Genomic DNA, 23,610 nt, shown 5'->3' with positions numbered 1-23,610 from the left:
TTGCGAACCCATGGTTCTTGTACTCTCAGGCTAGAGGAGCACCTGAACTCTTTCCACCTTGCCAACCCAGGGCCGAGGAAAGGTCTTTTTGTGGAGGATGTGGGTACCAGAAAGCCATGCCTGCAACATGGTCTCAAGGCTGGGGACCCCCCCCCCACCCATCCATAGCCATATATCTGCCCCACTCCAACGTCTGGAGCCAAGTGGCCCTCCAGAATGTGTCCATGAAGGAGGAAGCTGAGTGAAGCAGGGAGGCATGTGTGCCCCAGAGCTACAGGGCCTGGGTCAGGCCCTCAGACCATGCACGTTACCAGCTGTTTAATTTCTGAAACGCTTTTAAGCCTCTCTGTTCAACTTTCAAGTGGGGATGAGACAGTCTCACAGAATTGTGAGGATTAAATGAGTTATTACATGCAGAGTGCTTACAACAGTACCCGGCCTGCGGGACATCCTCAAATGTTAACTGTTGTCCCCGATGACTGGGGATACAGCTCTCTTCTATTCCACAGCCTGAACTATGGTTTCTGGGACCAGGTAGGTTTGGATGCTTATTGTGGGCAGGACCAGACTGGCCATACAAAGATAAAAATGCTTAGAAGCACTACTTTTGGCCAGGTCTTCAGAGATAACCAGGTAACACAAATGCAGCTTGTACCTCTCATTTATTTTCAGAAAGACACACTGATGGGCCATTCTATGGCAACAATTTTTAAGAAGAGTGATGAGCCGTAGACAGGGTAACACACAGGCTGAGGAGGAACATGCCCGAGTGACCAAATCCTGGCACTGGCAGAGAACGGTCATTAGCGCCACTGAGTTCATGAGTGATGGGAAACAATCAAACCTTGTATTTTCTTTTTGCCTTTGCAAACTGGTATAAAAATACTAAAAGTAAAAATATTACCAAAAATATATTTAGCGGGAGTTGAGGAGGGGCCAGAAGCTGGGACTCCTCCCACTGTAGGTGGGAGTGTTTTATGTGTCCACATGGCCTTGCTGGCTAATCCAGTAAAGGGCAGAGGAGGGCAAAGTGCAAAGGGAAGAGGAATCAGACAGCTGGAGGGTATGCACTTGGACTAAATTCATGTTTGAGGGAATTAAGTTGTTTTCTCAACCAAAGATGCATGCAGTTTAGGGTTGTTTTGTTCCAAGACTCTGAGGCTCAGGTACTATAACTGGGAAGCCCCAGTCTGCTGAGGGTCAAGGTGCCATTCTAAAAGCCATTGCTGAATATGGAGAAAGGCAACGTCTTGGGCAGATGCTGGTGGCAGAGCAAGGTGAGCTCAGGTGACGAGGGAGAACCCAGGCGCCCAATCTATCAGCTGGAGATGGGAAGACCTGACAAGAGGCATTAGAGGAATGTGAAAGGGGAGACTGGAGCAATTATTTTCCCCCCAAGAGCTGGCAGTTTCAGGGGGGCATTCACGGGAGCCCACAGCCAATGATGACTTTTAACAAGGTTTACGGTGCTAATCCTCTTCCCAAACCCTTCCCCTGGGCAGAGCAGAACTGCCACTGCCACTGAGTTTGCCCGTTGGGCAATTCCATGGTAGACCAGGAGAGCTCTGGTGCATCAGATGTGGGAAGTGGGTCTAGATCTGCTTCTCTGGCTCCTCTGTCTCTCTAGTCCTGTTGAGGGGGTGGGGATACTGGCTCCTTCATTATCTTGCAACGGCATGGTCGTGGGTGCACCGGGAAGTCTGTGCACTGACTGGGCAGGGAGCAATCCCAGATTGAGGGCTTTCGGGCTGCATGGCTTTCGGGCTGCATGGATTCCGGTGCAGGAACAGTGGCCGGTGCCGTCCCCGGGATAAAGGAGGCTCTCGGGGGCACCTGGTCTCGGCTCTGGCTCCACTGCAGGCACAGGACCCGTGGCAGCAGCTCTCATTAAACACAAACAAAATGAACATTGAACTCAGCTGAGCAGCGTCCCACAGGGATTCAAGGGAAGAGGGTGATTGTTAGGGGCAGGTGGGCCACACGGCTGGTACCGCAGGCAGGGATCTATAGCAGCGAGCAGGTTTTCAAGTTTTTTTTGTGGAATTGGGGGCTGCCAGCCCTATAGGGCTGCCGATGAACATGTGGGGGCCCAGTGCACAAAGAGCTCCAAGTCACCCCTCGAAATGCTGCTTCATCTGCAGCTTAGTAGGGGAGAAAGCATGAGCTGCTGCTGACCCCCTCACAGATGCCTGCCCACACTGGCAGCCTGTACTCGATGGAAGATGAATTTAGAATTCCACCAGGAAAAAGACTGTCCTCTTCTGTAACTTGGAGTTGAGGTGCAGCATCTGTGGGGCCAGTGGGCTGCCCGACTTGATGGAGAGCACCTCCACGGACTGAGAACTTGCCACTCCGTTTCCCAGAACAACGGTGGACTTGCTCTTCCATATCATGATGTGGTGTGTTGTTCCAGTTTGCAGTAGTGCGGGCTCCCCGTCCTTTGTGGTGGGGAAGGGGACAGTGCTACCAGGGACTGTATAAAATAACACATGTTATTTTATCTCTGTGCTTTCTACTGAGAGCAGTGAAGGATCAAAGATGGAGAAGGAACTGTACCTGCAGGAACAGAGTATCGCTACAAGTTTTGGGCATGGACAGTTCCCTGCCAGGGAACGTCACGATGCTGTTGACCGCGTCTTGACCCATGGAATTACACCACAGATAGCTCACCACTGTCAGAATGGGACAGTCTTTAAATAGAACACCCAGATGGAGGAGAGGAAATGTCCACTTCCAAATGCAAAAGCAGAAATTCAAAGCTGTTTGCTCTGTGAACACAGTCGAGACCTGCCGAAAATTGGATGGAAGAAGTGCAGGGACCAGGATGCAGCAGTTCGTATTCTGGGAGCGAGGAATATATCCTTGCAGTGGACACAGAGGACTGCCAGCCAAGGGAAAGAGTGGGTCAGAGCCTTTGAGGACTAGCTTTGGGGCTCTAACTTGTGTCAGCTGCATGTTAGGAAATGGCAAATCACAGAAGTGGAGAGGGTCTAGAACACTGTGAGGTGGCTGGATTGTCACGTCTGAAGCTGAGCAGGCCCCTGACTGCTGTGTGTGGGGTAAGGACAGTGCGGAGCAATTGGAGGTAATGTCTACACAACCTAGTCCCTACTTTAAGGTACCATCCCAGTGTAAGAGTCAAGGTGAGGCCCAGAGGAACTGGGTAACTCAAGAAGTTTGATCAACCTGTCTCCCAGGGGTCCCCGAGTTCTGAATGCTGGGTCTGGTTGCGATAACCAGAATCATGGACTGTGTAGGCAGCCAGATCACGACATTCTCCAAGGGCAAATGGGGTGTTGATAAGTGACACGATGTCACCAGTTAGGAGGTGCTAAATCAAGAGGGACACACCATTCAAATGAGTTGTCCCAGAAGGAGAATATGGGTAAGCAGCCAGTGGACACATAAGTCAGGGAGATCTGAGAAGATGGTTTGAAGCAGAAGGTGGGAAACATAATTTAGGTAACTCCAGGGCCAATTTACGGTGACTGTACTTTCCCTACACTGAGAAAGTGGGTGGGTGAGAACAAAGGGTTCCACTGAAAGTAGAAACCCTTTTATATAAAAAAAGTGAGTGAAATGCTTATTGACCATTTTTACTTTTTTGTTCCTTTGCTTCTTCCCCTGGTCTTTTGCAATTTTATAACTTCTCTTAATAGTCAAAATGTAAATGTGATCATCTAATTTCTGTGTTGTTAATGAAGCTTCATTTTGGTTATAATACTTAATAATTCAGACTAATTAAACATTATTGTTATTCAACTGAGGCAGTTCTGAACTAGGAGGGCATGCCATTCTTAAATTCTCAAACCCACAGTACCGTGAAGGTAGACTCTCTGTAAATAAAAATTCCATCTTCACCGGTTTTCATGGCTATTCTCTGGAATGGATTCACTTACATTCAATAATTAACACACTCGGTCTCAAAGTTCTGCCATATAAACTATAATCCTATCACTTTTCTCCAATATGATGTCTCTGATGCTGAATGAGGTTTGCAGTCTGGTTGAAAGCTTTCCCACATTTATTACATTTATAGGGCTTCTCTCCTGTGTGAATCCTCTGATGCTGAGTAAGGTGTGTGCTTCGAATAAAGGCTTTCCCGCAGATTTTACATTTGTAAGGTTTTTCTCTGGTGTGGATTCTCTTATGTTGAGTGAGGGCTGAATGGTCGCTGAAGGCTTTCTCACATATATTACACGTGTAAGGTTTTTCTCCAGTATGAATTCTCTGATGTTGGGCTAGGGCTGATTGGTCCCTGAAGGCTTTCTCACACAAACCACACCTGTAAGGTTTCTCTCCGGTATGAATTTTCCGATGTCGAGCGAAGGATGAATTATCCCTGAAAGCTTTCCCACATTCGCTACACTTATAAGGTTTCTCTCCAGTATGAATTCTCTGATGCTCTGTCAGGGAAGAGTTCACCCTGAAGGCCTTTCCACATTCATTACATTCAAAGGGCTTCTCTCCAGTGTGAATTCTTTGATGCTGAAGAAAACTCGTACTCTGATTAAAGGCTTTTCCACATTCGTTACATTTATATGGTTTCTCTCCACTATGAATATTCTGATGTTTGGTAAGATGTGCCCTGCACACAAAGGCTTTGTCACATATGTTACATTTAAAAGGCTTCTCTCCAGTGTGAATTCTATGATGGTGGGCAAGGTGTATGTTTCGGATAAAAGCTTTCCCACATAAGTTGCATTCGAAAGGTTTCTCTCCGGTGTGAATTTTCTGATGGTAAGTGAGTGAGGAGCTCACAGAGAAGGCCTTGCCACATTCCTTACATTCATACGGTTTCTCGCCAGTGTGAATTCTTTGGTGGTGGATAAGGTGTGTACTCTGGTGAAAGGCTTTCCCACATTCTCTACATTCATATCGTTTCTCTTTAATAACAGTTTTCTGATTTGCATTCAGTTTTTCAGTATGAACTTTCTGATGTTTATTAAGGGTTGAACTTTTAGTGAAGACTTTTCCACACTCACTACACTCGAAGGCTTTTTTGCTAGACTGAAATCCCTGACTCTGATCAAAAGATGAGCTCACAGTGCAGTGCTTCCCAGGTTCATCCCTGGCCTGGGCGTGGAGCACAGAGGGGGTTTTCTGGTGAGCAAGTACCCCCTGGCCTCCATGCTGCCATTCCAACTGGCCATCGTATTTCCAGTGGCTATCTCTAGTGAATCCTTCCTTTATCATCCACTGATCCAAGTCCTGATCAGGAATATCCGGCTTGGGAGGAGAGTTCTTACTCACAGGCATAGTCATCCAGTCTGAAAGGCATCAAACATAAACATATGTTTTATCTAGTTACGGTAAGAAGATGAGCCTGTTTATAATGCTGACAAAGAGGTTGCCGTTTTGAAGGCATCTTGAAGGGAAGATAGGAAAGGAAAGAGCAAGAGAGGTGAGCAGAGGACGTAGCAGGAAGGGGTTGATTTAATGTCAGATGTATGAAGCAGGACAGCTTGGGAGCTTGAGTTCAGAAGTCACAGGCCTGGGTTGGGATCCTGAGTACAATATTCATTTTCTTTGTGACTACAGAGAAGTTAATCTGACTTTCTAAGCCTCAAAAAGCCTATGTAGATCCTACTATGCTAATAGATAAGAAAAAAAATGTACCTTGTCCATTTTAGTGGTACGGTGTTTAAAATAACCTACATGCAGCCTAAAGAAACCAGGGAAACTAGAGGTCAACACTTGGGAGAAAAGTCATTCAACTCCTATAACTAATAAAAGCAACATTTTATGTTTTATACACTCATTCAGATGCGTAATAAAAAAGCCACAGTAAAGGCTGTGTAAAACACTCATATCTGCTAATAAAATTAGGACCTCCTACTACTGGTGAGGAAGTGAAGTCTTTAAACCCGTATGAATAATGTAACATCTATATGAGGAAAATGCACCATGAAGATGTGTATGTCAGGAGGGAATATTAGGAACAAAGCAGTAAATCTGCCTGGATATACTCGGTACACCTTAGAGGGTGAGGCCCTCACTGGGGAAAACAGTATACTAGTCACTAGAAATGGGACTCTGCTACTAGGATACAAGCTGTGGTCCCACGTGTTATCTCACAGAATTATTTCTCTCCCCACAGACAAATTCCGCACTTACTCGATAATTGTCTCCCTTGGTTTTACGGCACAGGCATACCTCAGAGAGACTGCAGGTTTGGTTCCAGACTGCCGCAATACATTGAATGTCGCCATAAAGTGAGTCAAATGAAGTTTTTGGATTCCCAGTGCATGTAAAAGTTACGTTTATGCTATACTGTAGTCTTTTCAGTAGCACAGCGTGAGGTCTAGAAAAACACTCTACATACCACAATTAAAAAAGTACTTTATTGCTAAAAAGTGCTAACCAGCATCTGAGCTTTCAGCAAAATCTTTTTGCTAGGGGAGGGTCTTGCCTCAGTGTTGATGGCTGCTGAAGGCTGGGGTGGCTGTGACAATTTCTTAAAATAAGACAACAATGAAATTTGCTGCATCGATGGACTCTTGCCTTTCAGGAATGATTTCTCTGTAGCATGAGGTGCTGTTTGATAGCATTTTACCCATAGTACAACTTCTCTCAAGATTGTAGTCAATCTCTCAAACCCTGCCTCACCTTTATCAACTAACTTTATGCCCTTTTCTAAATATTGTGTTGTCATGTCAACAACCTTCACGGCATCCTCTTTGGTAGATTCCATGCCAAGAAACCACTCTCTTTGCTCATCTGTAGGAAGCAACTCCTCATCCGTTCAAGTTGTCTTGAGGAGCTTGCAGCAATTCGGTTCCATTCTCAGGCTCCACATCTAATGCTAGTTTCTCTTGCTCTTTCTACCACATCTGCAGTGACTTCCTCCGCTGAAGTCTTGCACCCCTCCAAGTCACCCATGAACCTTGGAATCAATTGCCAAACTCCTACCAATATTGATTTTTTTGACCTCTGACCATAAATTATGAATGTTCTCAATGGTATCTAGAATAGTGAATCCTTTCCAGAGGTTTTCAGTTCTATTGCCGGCATTACCAAAATGTGACACAGACATGAAGTGAGCCAACACTGCGGGAAAATTGGCACCAATGGGTCTGCTTGAAGCAGGATTGCCACAAACCTTCAAATTGTTAAGAAATGCATATCTGCACAGCACAACAGAATGAGGTAGGTCTGTATTAACAAGCAGAGTTCTGGACTGCATACTAGTTTTTCCTATGTATTTGTGATTATCTGCCTTTTATGTTAAGTCTCTTTAAGACTTTGTACTAAGAAATGAATGATAAAAGCTAGATACTACTTTGCAATGATGCAAAGATTCCTGGAAAGTCCTATCAAGAACAAGCCTCCTCATTACTTTTTTTCCTACACACCTCAGAAAATCTACAAAGAGCTATAATCAATAAAATCAAACTAAGCTAACTCCTTTACTTATCTGGAAAAGAAAGTTAAACAGGTGCATTTTAAAGCTAAAATCCTGGTGGCTCAGACTAATGTTGCTCAAAACAAAAATGGTCAGTTAAATGCCAGGATTGCCAAATGTTAGCACCTTAAGGGCTGACTCTCATTTCTGGACCTGATAAAGTAAGCTGTGGCAGACATTCCTGCAGAAAACAACTGAAAAATCTTAATTGATAAACAAAAATTCTGTCTAAAGGCATCAGATGTCACTCAAGGCCAACCTGATAGTTCAATATTTGGGAGAAAAGGGAAATACAGAAAGGCAATCCCAATACTTACTGGTTTTTTCCCTTATAGAATTTGCTGAATTCCAAAACCTCTCAGGACAAGAGACCAAAGCTAAGCAGAATTTCAAAATTTTCTAATCTTAAGAAAATATGGAGCCAAAATCTGAGATCAGGATTTTCCAAAGAAGGGGTTAGTGGTCACAGTAAACATGTAAAGCTCTCAGTATGCACTACTGGAGGGCTACAGCCTAGTAGCAAGGGCAAATAAGAGATAGGCAAAGCTTTATATAAACACCACAACCCAATCTCCATTTAACACGTCCCTGGTTGGATTAAGGTGGTTCCCTTACACTATCTGCCAGAAGAAAAGGCAAATGTTCTCTGGAGGAATATAACATCACCAGGGCCTCTTCACTTCTTCAAATACAATATCAAAGATTCAATCAAAATGTACCAGATAATAAGAAATTAAATCAAGAGAAAAAACAGATAATACACAAAGACCCACAGAATTCAGATATCCAAGTTATCAAACATGGATTTTGAGATAACTGTGATTAATGTATTCAATAATATAGATAAGAATGAGAATTTCAACAGGAGATTGGAACCAATGAATCAAATGAAAATTCTACAAAAGAATATAATAATTGAAATTAAGAACTGAACAGATAGATTTAATAGTATATTAGACATAGTAGAAGGTAGCAATAGTACAATGGAAAAATACATAAGCAGAAAACATCTATGGTAAAAGTTGCTGAAAAAATTTAAAAAAGAAACATATAAGTCTTGATGAAGAGATTGAACACATGTGTGATGAGTTCTGGAATGGGAGAAGGAAACAAATGGGACAAAAATACTATTTGAAACAACACAAAGGCTGAAAAATGAATTTGAGAAGCACCAGAGATTCCAAGCAGGATAAATACAAAGAAAATTCACCTAAGCACAAAACGACTAGAAACCTGAGTTTAATCTTAACAGTTGTTTGAGAAGAAAACAAATACGTTACTTTTAAAGAATAAAAAGAAAAAAAAGGGTGGCTCAGTCGTTAAGCTTCTGCGTTTAGCTCTGATCATGATCCTGGGGTCCTGGGATGGAGCCCTGCATCGGGCTCTCTGCTCTGTGGGAAGCCCACTTCTCCCTCTCCCACTCCCTGCTGTATTCCCTCTCACTGTGTCTCTCTCTGTCAAATAAATAAATGAAATCTTTTTAAAAATTAAATTAAAAAAAAAAAGAAGAAAAAAAAATAAGACTGGCAGCCATCTTTTCAACAAAAACAGTGGAAGCCAGAAGACAATGAACCAACATCAGGAAGTGTTGAAAGAACATAACTGCCAAATAATTCAATAGAAAGAAAATATCCTTAAAAAGTGAATATGAAATGGGTATTTCTATACAAATAAAAACAGAGACTGTGACACCAGCAGACCCACATTAAAAAAACAAAAAAAACACAGTAAGAAGCATGTTCTAGGCATAAGAAAATCCCAGGTGGAAACATGGAAATGTAAGAAGGAATGAAAAGCAATAGAAAAGTAAATATGTGAATACATGTAAGTATTATTGCACATAATAATTATGTCTTGAGAGGTTGAAAATATATATGTAATTAAATACACTTAGCAGGGGCACCTGTGTGTCACAGGGGGTTAAGCCCCTGCCTTCGGCTCAGGCCATGGTCTTGGGGTCCTGGGATTGAGCCCTCATTGGGCTCTCTGCTCAGCAGGGAGCCTGCTTCTCCCTCTCTCTCTGCCTGCCCCGCTGCCTATTAGTGATATCGGTCACAAACAAACAAAAACTAAGATTTTAAGACTGGATTTAAAAAATCCAACTAAATGCTTATTAGAAGAGAAATACCAAAACATAGGTATAGAAATATAGAAAAGAATGAAAAGGATTTATGAAGCAAGCAGTAACCACAAGAAAGCTGGTATATATATCAGACAAATCTTACAATATTAGAAAAAATAGACTTTCAGATATTTCACATTGACAGAAGGGACAGTTCTCCAGGAACATATAACAAATCTACATTTGCACATAAACTTCACAATGTATAAAGTAGAGCAGAGAAAATGAAAAGCAAAAACAGAAATCTTTATAATCCTAGCAATCTGTGTTCACGCACCACTCTCAATAACTCAGAAATCAAACCTTTAAGAATGGAGATGCTCTCAATAACCTGATAAACAAATCTGACTCAAATAATAGACTTGAAAACAGTACACCCAACAATGACAGAGCACATATTATTAGTACATAGAGAACGTCTACCAAAACTGACCTTATATTGGCTGTAAATGAATACATTTCACAGGAATGAGAACATTCAGAGTATGTTCTCTGAGCTCAGTGGAATTAAGCTGGAAATGAACCCAGATATTTCTAAATTAAGTAATACATTTCTAAATAACTTGATAGATGAGAGAAAAAAAATCACAACAAAAATTAGAATCTAAATGATAATAAAAATATGATATGAAACTGATAGGATGCAGCTACAGTCATGTGTAGAAGGAAATGTACATCTCAAGAAATTAGAAAAATAGCAAATGAAACAAAAAGGAAAAATAAAAGGAAAGATAAAAAAATAAAACAAAAAAATAAAAAGGACAATAAAAATAAAAAATAAAGACAAAATAAAAGACAAATCAGTAACTTAATAAAAATTGATAGACTTCTAGCAACACTAATCAAGAAAAGAAGGCACAAAATAATTATGTGTGTGCCTTACTAATTACTAATGATCACTAATTACTAATTATCAATAATGAGTACTATAAAGATGACATCAGGACAGATTCCACAGAGACTTATAAGATAATAACATAATAAGGAAACTTTATGTTAATAAGTTTGGGCACTTAGAGCAAGGTTCAAATTCCTAGAAAGGTATAAAAAAAGAAACAAAATTTGAATGGTCTTACATCTAATAAATAAATTGAATCTTCGTTTTAAAATGTTATTCTCACAGAGGTGCCTGGGGTGCCTCAGTAGGTTAACTGGCTGACTTTTGATTTTGGCTCAGGTCATGATCTCAGGGTCCTAGGATCATGTCCCATATCAGGCTCTGTGCTCAGTGGGGAGTCTGCTTGAGAATTCTCTCTCTCTCCCTCTCATTTTATCCCTCCCCTCACTTGTGATCACATTCTGTGCTTGCTCTCTCTCACTCAAATAAATAAATCTTTAAAAAATAAATAAAAGTCTCTCACTACGAGATTGCCAGGCAGAGATGGCTTCAGTACTGAATTTGTATGAACATTTAAGGGAGAAATAACACCAATTTTACACAAGCTTTTTCAGAGAACTGAAGAGAACAAATATTTCTGATTGGTTTTATGAAGTTAGCACAACCTGCCAGAATCTGATGAAGACAATTAAAAAAAAAAAAAAGTCACAGATTATTTTTTCTCATTAAAATAGATGCAAAGTTCCTAAAAGAAATATTCAGCAAGCCTATCAATAAGAAAAGATCAGACAACTATATAGAAAATAAAAGGTACTTTACAAAAGAGAATATTGGGAGCACCTAAGTGGTGCCGTTGGTTAAGTGTCCGACTCTTAGTGTTGGCTCAGGTCATGATCTCAGGGTTGTGAGATCAAGCCCAGAGTTGGGCCCCATGCTCAGTTGGGAGTCTACTTGAGATTCTCTCTCCCTCTGCCCCTCCCACTTGTACTCTCTCTCTCTCTTTATAGTAAATAAGTTTTCCAAAAGAAGAGGATATTAAAGAGATTAAAAATAGAGATGATCAATTTCATCAGTCATAAGTTGAAACACAATCAGATACTCCATAAATCCTCTAGAGTGGTGGAAAAAAAATTTAAATGGTAATACTAAGTCTATAGAGAATACGGAACCCTCGCATACTGCTGGTCTACCCACTTTAGAAAACTACCTGGCAGTGTCGACTAAAGCTTGCATACTCATGAACAGAGTACTCATAACTATATACCCAAGAGAAATGTACATTTATATTCTCTAAAAGCCATACAGGCACATTCAAAGCAGTACACTTCATAATAGCCCCAAGCTAGAAATGAATCAAATGTCTAACAACAGTAGAAAGTAGAAATGCTGGTAGGTTTACAGAGTGAAATATTGTACATCAGTGAGAATGATCCAACTATTGCCATACGTGCATGAATCTCAAACATACTGTATGATTCCATTTATACAAACTTTGAAAACAGGCAAAACAAGCCTACGGTCAGGGTAGTAGTTATCTTTAGAACAAAAGAAATAGAGGGGATGGGAGGTTTCTGATGTGCTGGTAACATTCTTCTTGTTACACGTGCCAGTTATACAGTATTTACACAGCAAAAATGTGTTGAGTTTTACACTTATAATTTGTGTATTTTCCTGGGTTAGTATTACTATAAATTTTTTTTTCAAGATTTTTATTTATTTATTTGACAGACAGAGATCACAAGTAGGCAGAGAGGCAGGCAGAGAGAAAGGAGGAAGCAGGCTCCCGCTGAGCAGAGAGCCCGATGCGGGGCTCGATCCCAGGACCCCGAGATCATGACCCAAGCCGAAGGCAGAGGCCCAATCCACTGAGCCACCTAGGCACCCCTTTAAAATATTTTTACTTAAAAAAATCTGGCAGAAGGCTTTCAAATGGGATATACTATGGCTCAACAAAAATAACTAATTGCTGGCTTTCTTTTCTAGCAGCTGCTGGGTAGTTATATCTATTAAAGCCTTTTCTTGATTGTGGTCATAAAATCACATCATGTACATTAAAGAGAATATTTGTCTTCTGAATGTTCCAGGAGAATACTCATGTAATCAAGAGGGGAGTCAAATGCACCCCGGTTTTCCCACATTGAAGATGAACTGAGGTTAGGAGAGACTGGACCCCTGCTGAAGATCTGAGCACATGGAATCTGCTCTCCCTGGGCCCCCTAGGTCACCTCAGAGTGGGCTGAATTAAGGAGCAATACCCCTAGCTGCATTGTCCCACATTACAAAAAACAAAGTATGGTCTTAAACTATGTAACTCCAGGGTTTCACACAAGGCATGCAAGTGGTATGATCCAAACCCCTTTACAATGTACTCGAAAGGTCAGCCCCAGGGAGGGATCGGAAACTAACCTGATTTACTTCCAAATTACCTAGAGTTTCAGGAACTGGCACCATCAGGTACCTCTGGAAGTGGGGAATGGATATTGAAACATTGCTTTAAGGTCAGTTTACAAAGCCATTAGGCCCCCATGTCCCTTCCCCCAGTCCGAAGAGCTTGGGGACTCCCCTCTCCCAACTTGGCAGAAGTCCCAGCCTTTCCTCTTGGAGGGAGTAAATCGAAGGTGCTCTGGACCGAAGACACCAGGGCAGCTAGTGGCAGGAGGTGAAACACTCAAACCCCACTTACCCACTAAGAGTTTCCAGAAAGGACCTTGATCCTCCCACCATTTACCTGGGCAGACAATCAGGGACAAACCGGATACAGGAGGAAAGCTTCTAACGGGAAAGCGATACCAAAATAATCAAAGAGAAAAATTATGAGCTTATGAAGAGAGAGAAAAATGTTTTTAAAAAACCATTATCTTTAGAGGTAAAATATTTTTAACCATAAAATGTGAATACTAGCATATAAATAAAGCAATATCCAGAGGAACAAGAGTTCTTGGAAATTAAAAATGACGGCAGAATTGGAAAACTCTGAGAATTCCCACTGTAAAACAATTGGAAAACCAGAGCGGTGGGAAGAGAGAGAGAGAAAGAAATAACTTTTTAGGCAATGGACAAATGACAGGGAAAGATGGAGATCCCTGGAAGAAAGGAAACAGACAAGGGAAGGCCTAGGAATTTAGCCCCGGGGACAGTGTCCATTTCACAGCACAGGGACCAAAACAGCCCAGGAGGCTCAGTGAACTGAAGTGACAGAGCCCAGGATTCGGGGAGGCTGAGGCAGCTAACATTTGTGGCCCACTGAAAAGAAGCTGTGGAAACTGAATTTGCAGTTTAATACTTCCCATGGGGAAAATTCCTGGCCCAGAAAACTTCACTGGGTTGACCAAGCATTTAAGGAAGAAATAACACCAATTCTGTACAGATTTTCCAAAAAAATAATAGGGAAGGGGAAATGTCCAAATTCATCTTATAAGGCTAACATTACCCTGATATCAAAAACAAAGATACTGCGAGGAACAGATCAGACTAATTTATCATGACTACAGATGCAAAAATTCATAACAAAATGTTAGTCCATTTAATCCAGCAATATTTCGAAAACAAGAAATGAAAACCAAGTTGGGGTTTTCCAGGAAGGCAAATTTGATTTGACATTTTAAAACCAATCAATGTAACTGATAAACATAGCAGCATCTTCAGGATTCGGAAAAGCATTCGTGAAAAATGCCATAGCCAGTCATGATAAAACTCTCATCAGATGAGTCAACTTCTTCAACCTGACATCAGGTTGGCATCTGCAAAATAATCCACACACGACAGACTCAATCGTGAATGATAGAGTGATTTCCCCCGAGAGACGGAACAAGGAGGGGTGGCTCCTTGCAGAGCTGCTGCTAAGCGTGGTGCTGGAGTCTGACCCAGCACAGTAAGGGGCACCTAGCTCCTGCATCCACTGAAAAGAGTGTCCCAGTTTCAACACACAACTACGGTACAACCTGGGATTCTTGCTTCTAGGCACGTACCTTAGTGAGCACATATGTCTACAAAGAGCATATGAACTAAAATACATCCACGTGAAGAAGACTTGTACCAGACTGTTCATAGCAGCTTTAGCCCAAACCTGAAAATAGCCCAAATGCTCATTAACGATGCCTGAACAGAGCTATCGCCATATGACAGGGCACTAACTCAGCAACAGCAAAGAATTTCTGACACGTGAAACAACAAGAAGGAGTCTCAGAGATACTGTGCTAAGTGACAGAAGTCAGACACAGAAGGCTATGTGTCCATTCCTGTGAAATCCTGGCAGATTAGGGTTGCTTGGGTTATGGATGGGGAAGGGGATTCACTGCAAAGAGGTCAGAGGGAACTCTTAGAGAGAGCAAAAACGTCATTATTTGTAAGGAAATTTATCAAATAATCAGCTAAAGGAAGAGAAAAGGGACTATCTCTCCAGAGGGGAGAATGGGAAAAAGGGGGGACAAAGGGGCCTCTTGTTTTTTATATTCAACACTGTTGTTCCATGAAATATATGTATTACTGTGATGAAACTTAATTATTAAAAATAAGAAGAACAGAATAGGGGTGCCTGGGTGGCTCAGTGGGTTAAAGCCTCTGCCTTCGGCTCAGGTCATGATCTCAGGGTCCTGGGATCGAGCCCCAAGTTGGGCTCTCTGCTGAGTGGGGAGCCTGCCTCCCTTCCTCTCTCTCTGCCTGCCTCTCTGCCTACTTGTGATCTCTGTCTGTTAAATAAATAAATAAATAAAATCTTTAAAAAAAAAAAAAAAAGAACAGAATAAAATCCAAGAAAGTCAAAGGTAAGAAATAAAGGGCAAAAAAATCAATGAACTAGATCAAGATAAAATAGAAAGGATCAGCAGAGTCAAACATTCATTAAAAAGTCTATTAAAGGGGTGCCTCGGTAGCTCAGTCCGTTAAGTGTCTGACTTGATCTCAGCTTGGGTCTTGATCTCAGGGTTGTGAGTTTGAGCCCCATGTTGGGCTACTCGAAAAAAAAAAAGAAAAGTCTATTAAGAAGCAACCTCTGACAAGATATTACGGGGAAAAAAAAGACAAAAGTTAAGTACTATTAGAAAATCATGCTTCCATTCAATGGTTATATCTGAGGATATAAGAACAAGCAAGACCAAGTCCTTCCCTTGTGGATCTAAGGGTAGAAAGGATCATTTCAACACAACAGAAAAAGCATGAAGATAAAGATCATTAAGGCAAAAGACTGATATATTTTGCTTCATTAAGAATTTCTGTTAGTGAGAAAGACAATTATCATATGATCTCCCTGATATGAGGTATTTGAGAGGCAATGTGGGGGGTTTTCGGGGTAGGGAAGGAAAAAATGAAACAAGATGGGATCGGGAGGGAGACAAACTGTAAGAGACTGTTAATCTCAAAACAAACTGAGGGTTGCGGGGGGGAGGGGGGGATTGGGTGGTTGGGTTATGGACATTGGGGAGGGTATGTGCTATGGTGAATTCTGTGAAGTGTGTAAACCTGGCGATTCACAGACCTGTACTCCTGGGGCTAATAATACATTATATGTTAATAAAAAATTTAAAAAAAAATGTGGGCGCCTGGGTGGCTCAGTGGGTTAAGGCCTCTGCCTACAGCTCAGGTCATGATCTCAGGGTCCTGGGACCAAGCCCCGCATCAGGCTCTCTGCTCAGTGGGGAGCCTGCTTCCCCCACCCCCTCTCTGCCTGCCTCTCTGCCTACTTGTGATCTCTGTCTGTCAAATAAATAAAAAATCTTTAAAAAAATTAAAAATTAAAAAAAATAAAAAAAAAGAATTTCTGTTAGTAAAGAAGAGAAACTATAGGGTGACACATATTAACTGTTAAAATACTGGGTTCCTGTTATATACATATATATATATATATACACACATATTTATATATTACTGTATGAAATCCTGGATCCCTGAAGACATACAACTTTTTACAAATGAGTAAGAGAAAGATAAACTATAATAGAAAAATGGGCAAAGAATAGGAACATGTAAGTCACAGAACACAAATCAGCAACACACAAAAAGATGTCCAATTTCACTAGGAAACAAGGAAATGTAATTTAAAACCACAGGGAGATACCATTTCACAGGAGTGGGACTGGAAAAAAAAGTCTAACAGTTCCCAATTTTGGCAAGAGTATCAAGTAACAAGAACTTGCGTCAACTATCAGTATAATGTGGAACAACTAATTTAATTAATCAGTAATCTGGGAAAATCTAGCAGAGTTGACGAAGCATATACCCTTAAACCCAGTGTCTCCACACCTATGAATACATTTAAAGACTCCCAAAGAATGCCCATGCATATGAGGAAATGCATATAAGAATATTCAGTCAGCATTATTCTACACAGCAACGTCCAGAAATGACCTACAGGTCTACCAGCCACAGAATGGAGAAACTGAGGTATCGCCGCTGAGGGAGTATCGAAGGGCAGAGCTACACATCTTGGCAAGGGTTGAAAAGTACAGCCTGTGGAAAGATATCTGCTGTACAATACATGGATCAAACGTTAAAGCACGCAAAGCTGATCGTGACTGCTCAGAGCCAGAGATAAATGTGGAAAGACCATGACGAGGAGCACAGGGCTGCTGGTGATAAGCTAGCGGCTCTGGCGGGCGTTGAGAGGTGGAAGGGGCAGTGATGTGGGGCACATCAGACTCCACGGGTGCCCCTCCGTTTTGTTACTTCGGCTGGACAGTGGGGGTAGGGGTGCTATTTCCTTACTCTTCAGACTATCAAAAAATACCACAGATTCGCGTTTGTATACAGAATGTACAGCCTAAAATATGTTCATTTTAAAATAAATCAAGGAAATGACCACAAGTGTCGAAGTAAAATTACAGCCTGTAAGAGATGTAAATAAGAGCTGGATCTCTGAAAAAAAATTCCCAACCAATTTAAGAGGGAAAAAGGGGACAAAAAAGCAGATAAAGTTGGAAATGGGGAAGAAGACACAATATAAAGTGTTAAATATTTACATGAATGCTTTGCCCAGTTGTGAACGAATATACTTCATGGCTCAAAAAAAAAACCAACCAAAAGCAAACAAACAAAAAACAACAAAAAAACCCCACCAACAGTTTAAAGCTAATTGGTAAAAGATATAACCAATGTAACAGAAAGAAACCTCAAAGGATTAATAAATACGGAAGAACTATGAAAAATTATTAGCACATGACCCAAATTAAGGGACCAGGTGGTTATCTGTAGGTTCACTGAGTAAACAATTTCTAGGTGACTGAAGCTCTTCTGGAGGGGAGAGCATGAGTTTGAGGGTCAGATGGGTTTCAATGCTGGGTTCACCCCTATCCTGACTTGCCAGGAAACAGCAATGTTAAATCTGTCCAAATGAGTTAACCATGCTGAGGCCTGGTTTTCTGTACGCGGGGTTGATGCGACTTGCCTCACAGGTTGTAAGGACTGACTGGGGTAATTCGCATAAATACCCTTGAAAAACACCCAGCATGGTAGTAGTTCCCAGGTGCTCAAATGCCAACTCTCTTCTCCCTCTGCTAGTGCATGGCCCTGAGAAGAGAAAATCTATCAGAAGGACTTCTCCCTACAACTGAAAATAAGTGTCTGTTCTAAATCAGGAGTCACTGGTGCAACAAAGGAGAAATTCTAGGTGGCTTTTTGAAGTCCTCATCAGTCATCATGAAGTGAAAGAGAAATAAGAAAAAAAAACCAAACTAAAAATGATCTAATGAATGCTTTAAGAATACTGACAGAGAGTGACAACAGGGCAATAGATATTGGAAATGACTACCATTTCTCTACAGCAGCAATTTCTGGCTAAGAAAACAGAAGATGGTTTTATTCAAAAGTAAAAATAAATCTTCAATAGATAATGAGAGGAACAGCCATAAAACTTTATTGGGAAATATAAAGTAAGACTTCTTCCCATGCCTGATCAGTGCTAACCACTGGTCATCCCTCCAGAATCAGCTCAAAGTTTTGGGGTGACCAGGCAACTCAGGAAGACGAGGTGCTGGACCCTGAGAGTCGGGAAAGGCACTGGGAAGGCCTGCACCATGACCACCTGGTTTTTCAGGTCATTACCCACACGTGACTGTCAAATTGTTTCTAGGCACAAAACTCCTTCATCTTCATATTCCCCCCACCCAAGTACAGGAAATAACTCGCGGTAATGAGGAGTAATGGAAGAATAGATGAGGTTATGCTCAAGTGGCAGGACAGCAGATAAGGTTCTTTTGCTTAATTCCCCTACGCCCTCCTTCTTTTGTCAGAACCCTGCTTATATAGTACGGAACGAAATACTAAAAATGCCTTAGCTTGGGTATCACAGAACACACAAATTCAGAATGCTACCGGGTTAAGTTAGAAGAGATTTCTTTGGAAAAGTGAATTTTAGAGTTAAGACATTTAAATTCCAGAACAGATTGGGTTCTAGACATTCCACATATAAATCCCCGCCTATTTTGCTGGGTGAAAAATCAGTACCAAAAGGTTTTAAAAAATACTTCATAGCCTGCAAAACACCAGCTCAAACAGAAATGTCGTAATGTCTTGGATAAGGCAATACGCTCTCTTAGAAAATTCAGGACCAAAGGGAGGGGCACCCACTGGGCTCCTCGAGACAAGTAACAATCACTAAACTGTCAAGTTCTCTAGATGCTCGGGCTACAAGTCTATGCCACCTACCAGGTGCCAAAGGAGGGACCCGGCCAAGTGTAATCCTGGCCACACTCTCATGACGCTTCCTGCACGGTGAGGTGCTGACAACAGGCAGAGAGTAATTAAATGCTGGCTGAATCTGTGCACACACAGATGAACAAATACGAAGGCGGCTGAAGAAGCCTGCAGGGTTTAGCTGGCATGGCTGCTCAGAAGGCACATGGTTAGCCGGCCCATCTCACCCTGCCGTGTGTGCAACCTGGCGTGGTTCCTCATCACTGAGAACCGCCAGCAGAGACCGCACTGTGAGATGCTAAACAAGGCATGGGGCAGGGGAAGCGGCCCAGGTTATACTGGAGGCCTCTTCCAAACTGAAAACTATTAATCAATACCAAATAGGGAGAAAATTCATGGATAGAAGGGCCCCCATTCACATAGGGACCAATGTGGCAACCAGATGCTGCCGTGAATGAGAAGGGAAAAGACAGTGTTCCTCAGTTTGGAGCATCTGTGGAGGCCCTCCTGGTGCCTCCCACACGCAGGGCTCTTACCAAGACAGAAGCTTCCCGACGCATCCTCTAGCATCCATTCTTCTCCTTTTCCCAGTTGGGAAAACACATCTGACTGGGGTCCTAAGAGTCCTGTTTTTGGGGGGAAAAATGGACCACATCTTATTCATACCAGTGATAAAATCATTGCAAGGAAGAGACCTGGTCCTCGGGACTTCCTGGAAAAGATGACCTGATAGGAAGGCCAGGGGACAGGTGAGTTCTTCAGAAGGAAGAACAGAAGCCTGGGACCTGACACAGACCAGCTGTTCCCATGTCCTTCTCCCTGCTGACACAGAGAGAGGATTCAACCTCGTCGCCTTTGAAGCATCTGCACTTAGACTCCAAAGGGGTTGAGTCCCCAGGACACCAGGGGTAGACATGCAGCAGCCCTGAACAGAGCATCCTCGATCAGCCCACTCCCAGCCCAGTCTTCTGTGTGGAACCAGTTTGAGACTTTCTAAGGGTCCCTAAGGGATCCCCATGTGTGAAGCTCAGCCCTCGGAGGCCCCCGCTTACCCAGTGAGACCAGGTTGCTGTAGTTCTCCAGCATCACATCCCTGTAAAGGGCCCTCTGAGTAGGGCTCAGCTGTGCCCACTCGTCCCGGGTGAAGAGCACCACCACGTCCTTGAAGGTCACTGATTCCTGCAACAGCAAACCCCATCCCTGGTGACCAGTGGTGACCCCCTCCCGTGGCTCTCTGGGAAGAGTTGAGCCTGGCAGGCCCAGGAGCCTGTTGAGAGGTGCACGACTGTTAGTACAGAGCGGGCTGGTGTTCTATGACAATGTAAGCATTTCCTCAGGGTGTCCCGGGGCTGAGCTTTTATCAGACTTTGCATCCTGCCTTGAAGGAACACGTCGTGTGGAGAAGATAGGCTTCCTCAGCCCTGAGACTTCATTCTTGCTGTTCATTTCGCCCCGAATGTTTTCTCCCATTTCCCTCAATCTGCCCTCCTCCACCCCATGACCAAATCCTACCCAGACCTCAGCCTCCACAATTCCTCCTGGGCACAGCCGTCCTCAACTCCCTTTTCAAGTGAGCAGGCCTGGCAAAGCACCATCCCACTTTACTGTAGGTTCTTGTTTACCTTCAGATCCCACCCCTCCACTGGACTGTTAACTCCAAGAAGCTAGGGACTGTGTCCCCATCTCTCTTGTCTTCCCAGCATGTCTTGGAGAACATGGTCCAGCACCTATTACTTGTTGCTGAGCAACTCCTTCCTGCTTGTCTTCAGCTGCTCACCTACTCACCTCCAACACACGAACACAGTTCCCACAGGAACAGTCATTCTGGACAATATGACCTTGTCCCCTCTGATCACAACTAGTGCCTTGCTTAGAAACTCTTGGCTGAGAAGCCAAGAGAGGTGGTGTGCCCTGAGAAGGAGTTAAGGAGAAGCCCAGAGAAGAATGTCAATATATCTATCTATCTATCTATCATCTATTTTTATATACATACAGGAGGAACGGGGGCAGGCCTCCAACTGAGACTGGATTAAGAGAAAAGCTCTTGGTTAGGGTAAAAAAACCAAGCCCACCCTCTCCAAACCTCTACATTAAAAACTTTTAAGTCAATTTTGGGGGGCGGGGACCCTGCAGCAACTCCCCACTCACCTGGACGATGGGTGGCAGGTGCCTGACGGCCATTCCTTCTCTGATAAGCCCTTTCAGAGACTGGCAGAGTGGGACCAAGGCTAGAAACTTCTACACACCTGTTATGAGGAGAACTGGGTTAAAAGAGATCAGAGGACAGTCCAGACTGAGGCTGTGAGCATTCCCATTCTAGGAGTCCTCCAGTACCCCGAAGCAGTAGATTATTGGTTCCTATTTGTTCCCAATTCTCTCTCCTCTTTCTGAGGATAGTTCTGACAGCCTCCACTGTCAAGGGGATCCTTCCCCATGCGGCCATTCCCAGCCCCACACTCTCTCCCAGCATCTGAGTCAAATCCTCCACATCTTCCCGTAACTTAAATACGTTGGGTTTTCCTTGCAGAAAGCACCCTTCAGCCCCAGATCTCAGGATTTCTACCCACCCCCTGGCCTTTACCCTGAAGTTACCTTGACAGGTCTCAAGAGAAGTTTCCCCCCTGCCTGGAAGGGGAGTGGAGGAAGTGGGGAAGGATGATCTTCCTTCTCCTCCAAAGGCAAGCTACGAGGGCTGGATCGTCACTGCCAAGGCCTCTCAGGCCAAGCCCTTCTCTGACCTCAGGTCTCTTCCCCTCCGCCCAGTCTGGATGACAAAGAGCCAGAGTGGGCGAGAGGGCTGTGCATTTGTGTGTCTGGGCGGCGGGGAGTCTCATTCACACAATCGGCCCTCCGGCCCCCTGCCGGGTCCTCGCGGAAGCTGCTGCCGCGACTGCGGCTGCGGCTGCACCGGCCTCGGCGAGGTCCGCAGACAGGGCTCCGTCACAGACCGGAGCATCCACCTCTGGAGGCGTCCCCCGGCACGCAGAGGCCTGGACCGCATCCTCCTCCACATGCGCTCGCACATTCGGACCCTAAAACCAACAGCCTGCACCTGGCCGTCCTCCCCTTTCCTCTGTGGAATCAAACCTCAGTCATATGTCCCGAGAAGTTTGGGGCATCGGATCGGTGTCCTCCGGCACGGACTACTACCCGCACCGAGTCGCCGTTCTTTCCCGCAGCCCTGGCCCCCGAGGCCCGACTACCCTACGGCCGATCCCGCTCTCCCGACGCGGCTCTGCTCGCCGTACCTGGTCACCACAGGATTGCCCTTGGAGGAGCCTCTGCCCGCGGCGAAAAACCGCAACAGCCACATCGCAGGCTGAACACAATGAGCTGGAGTCGGCAGCCCAGGTCGGAACTGCGCTTGCGCGTTGCCCGGGGAGCCGCTGAGCCGAGTACCCGAGAGTCCGAGGGCAGCAACACTTCGGCTTCCCAGACTCCACTTCCCAGAGGGCGAAGCGGCGGCCAGGGCCAGCCCCTGCGTGGGGCGGAGAAAGTGATACCGCGCGCCTGCGCAGACAGAGCCCGGCCCTTCAAGGCGACGCCAGGCCGCTTTGCGCGCTGAAACTACATTTCCCAGAGGCCACGGCAGGCTCTTTGGCGTTCCTCTTAGGGCAGCTAATTCTCCGGGCGTTAAGCAGCACGTGCGGGCTTTCGTTCCGTCCAAGTCAGGCTCCGAGTCCTCCTCAAGTCCTGAAGTAACGCCCGGGAAAGGCAGTGACCAGCGAGAATTTGACGCGGGATAAAGTCGGTCCGTCACCGCGGGGAGCGGACCGGGGGCGGTCCGGGAGGACGGAGTAAGAGGTGAGAAGCCGCAAAAGGCGCCTTCCTGAAGGAGGACCGCGCGGGGACGACTTGAGAGGCGGAGGACGCAAACCATTGTAGCGGTGTGGCCCGGGGGACCGGCGGGGGCGCGAGGCCGGGGTGCGGGGCCTGTGGCGGGGACCAGGGTGGCGGCCTCGGGACCCGAGAGGAGCGCCGAGGAGGGCGAGCGGACCTGCAGTTCGGCGGCTCGCCGAGGCAGGAAGGAGCCCCGAGGCCGTGGTGGGATTCTTTTCTGCGGCGACGGGCAGGGACGGGGTGACCTATGGAGAATCCCACGCGGGGTGTTTAGTTGCCTTTGAACACGTTTTCGCGAAGCTCGGGGAGGAAGGGGAGGTTTTAACTTTGTTGGCGGTGAACTTAGTAAAAAATGTGAGCAGAGGTTTGTCGGGACTGTCGGCTTAGGAAGCGGTGTCAGTGACTTAGGTCCCACGACGGCGTTCTGTTTGGGGTTTTATGGGAGATTTCATCCTCTCGACAACTTTGGGAGCATGTGTGTGTCAGGCACTGTTCTGGGGGCTGGGGAGAGAGCCGTGGAACCTGCACTTAGTGTCTGTCCGGAAACCTGTGAACGGGGGCGTGGGGGCTGGGGTGGGGATGATGTTAAGTCGAGTTTGGGGAAATCCTCTTTGAGGGGAGCACGTGAGCAGAGACTGGACTCCGGTGAGGTAGGAAACCGTGTGAATACGTGGGGAAGAGCTGTCTAAGGGGAGGAGATGGCGAGGTCCCGAGACTGAAGTGTGTGCTTGATGAGCCGGAGGCTTTGCGAGGCTGGAGGGACTGGAGAGGGCCTGGTAG

The 23,610-nt window shown here is 44.5% G+C and overlaps 2 protein-coding genes and 1 long non-coding RNA gene across 4 annotated transcripts in view; 1 reads left to right on the top strand and 2 right to left on the bottom strand.

The window, feature by feature from the left end:
* Positions 1-193: 193 nt before the first annotated feature.
* Positions 194-22,365, bottom strand: ZNF454 (zinc finger protein 454). 2 transcript variants are annotated; one of them, XM_047729391.1, is made up of 6 exons: positions 22,239-22,322; positions 21,587-21,754; positions 21,139-21,239; positions 20,043-20,169; positions 19,527-19,616; positions 194-5,270 (listed from the first exon to the last, which is right to left on the bottom strand). In XM_047729391.1, exons 3-6 carry the CDS (start codon positions 21,169-21,171, stop codon positions 3,955-3,957), a joined length of 1,566 nt encoding a protein of 521 aa, XP_047585347.1. In that variant the 5' UTR covers positions 21,172-21,239; positions 21,587-21,754; positions 22,239-22,322; the 3' UTR covers positions 194-3,954. The 2 variants fall into 2 exon arrangements, with proteins under 2 accessions (XP_047585347.1, XP_047585346.1); XM_047729390.1 differs by lacking the exon at positions 21,587-21,754 and having other exon boundaries at positions 21,139-21,236; positions 22,239-22,365.
* The window catches only part of LOC125099854 (uncharacterized), a 10,312-nt gene continuing 8,462 nt past the window's right edge, over positions 21,761-23,610 (bottom strand). Inside the window, exon 2 of the mRNA XM_047729402.1 lies at positions 21,761-22,794. Coding sequence (XP_047585358.1) covers positions 22,190-22,794 — 605 coding nt within the window. The 3' untranslated portion in view covers positions 21,761-22,189. The remainder of the gene's footprint in view (positions 22,795-23,610) is intronic.
* LOC125099855 (uncharacterized) overlaps positions 22,525-23,610 on the top strand; it is a 59,963-nt gene continuing 58,877 nt past the window's right edge. The window contains exon 1 of the long non-coding RNA XR_007127378.1: positions 22,525-22,794. This is a non-coding gene — a long non-coding RNA (uncharacterized LOC125099855). The remainder of the gene's footprint in view (positions 22,795-23,610) is intronic.

This window comes from Lutra lutra, chromosome 5 (assembly GCF_902655055.1).
Source record: "Lutra lutra chromosome 5, mLutLut1.2, whole genome shotgun sequence".
NCBI classification, from domain to species: domain Eukaryota; kingdom Metazoa; phylum Chordata; class Mammalia; order Carnivora; family Mustelidae; genus Lutra; species Lutra lutra.
This window is presented reverse-complemented; position numbering and strand designations above follow the sequence as displayed.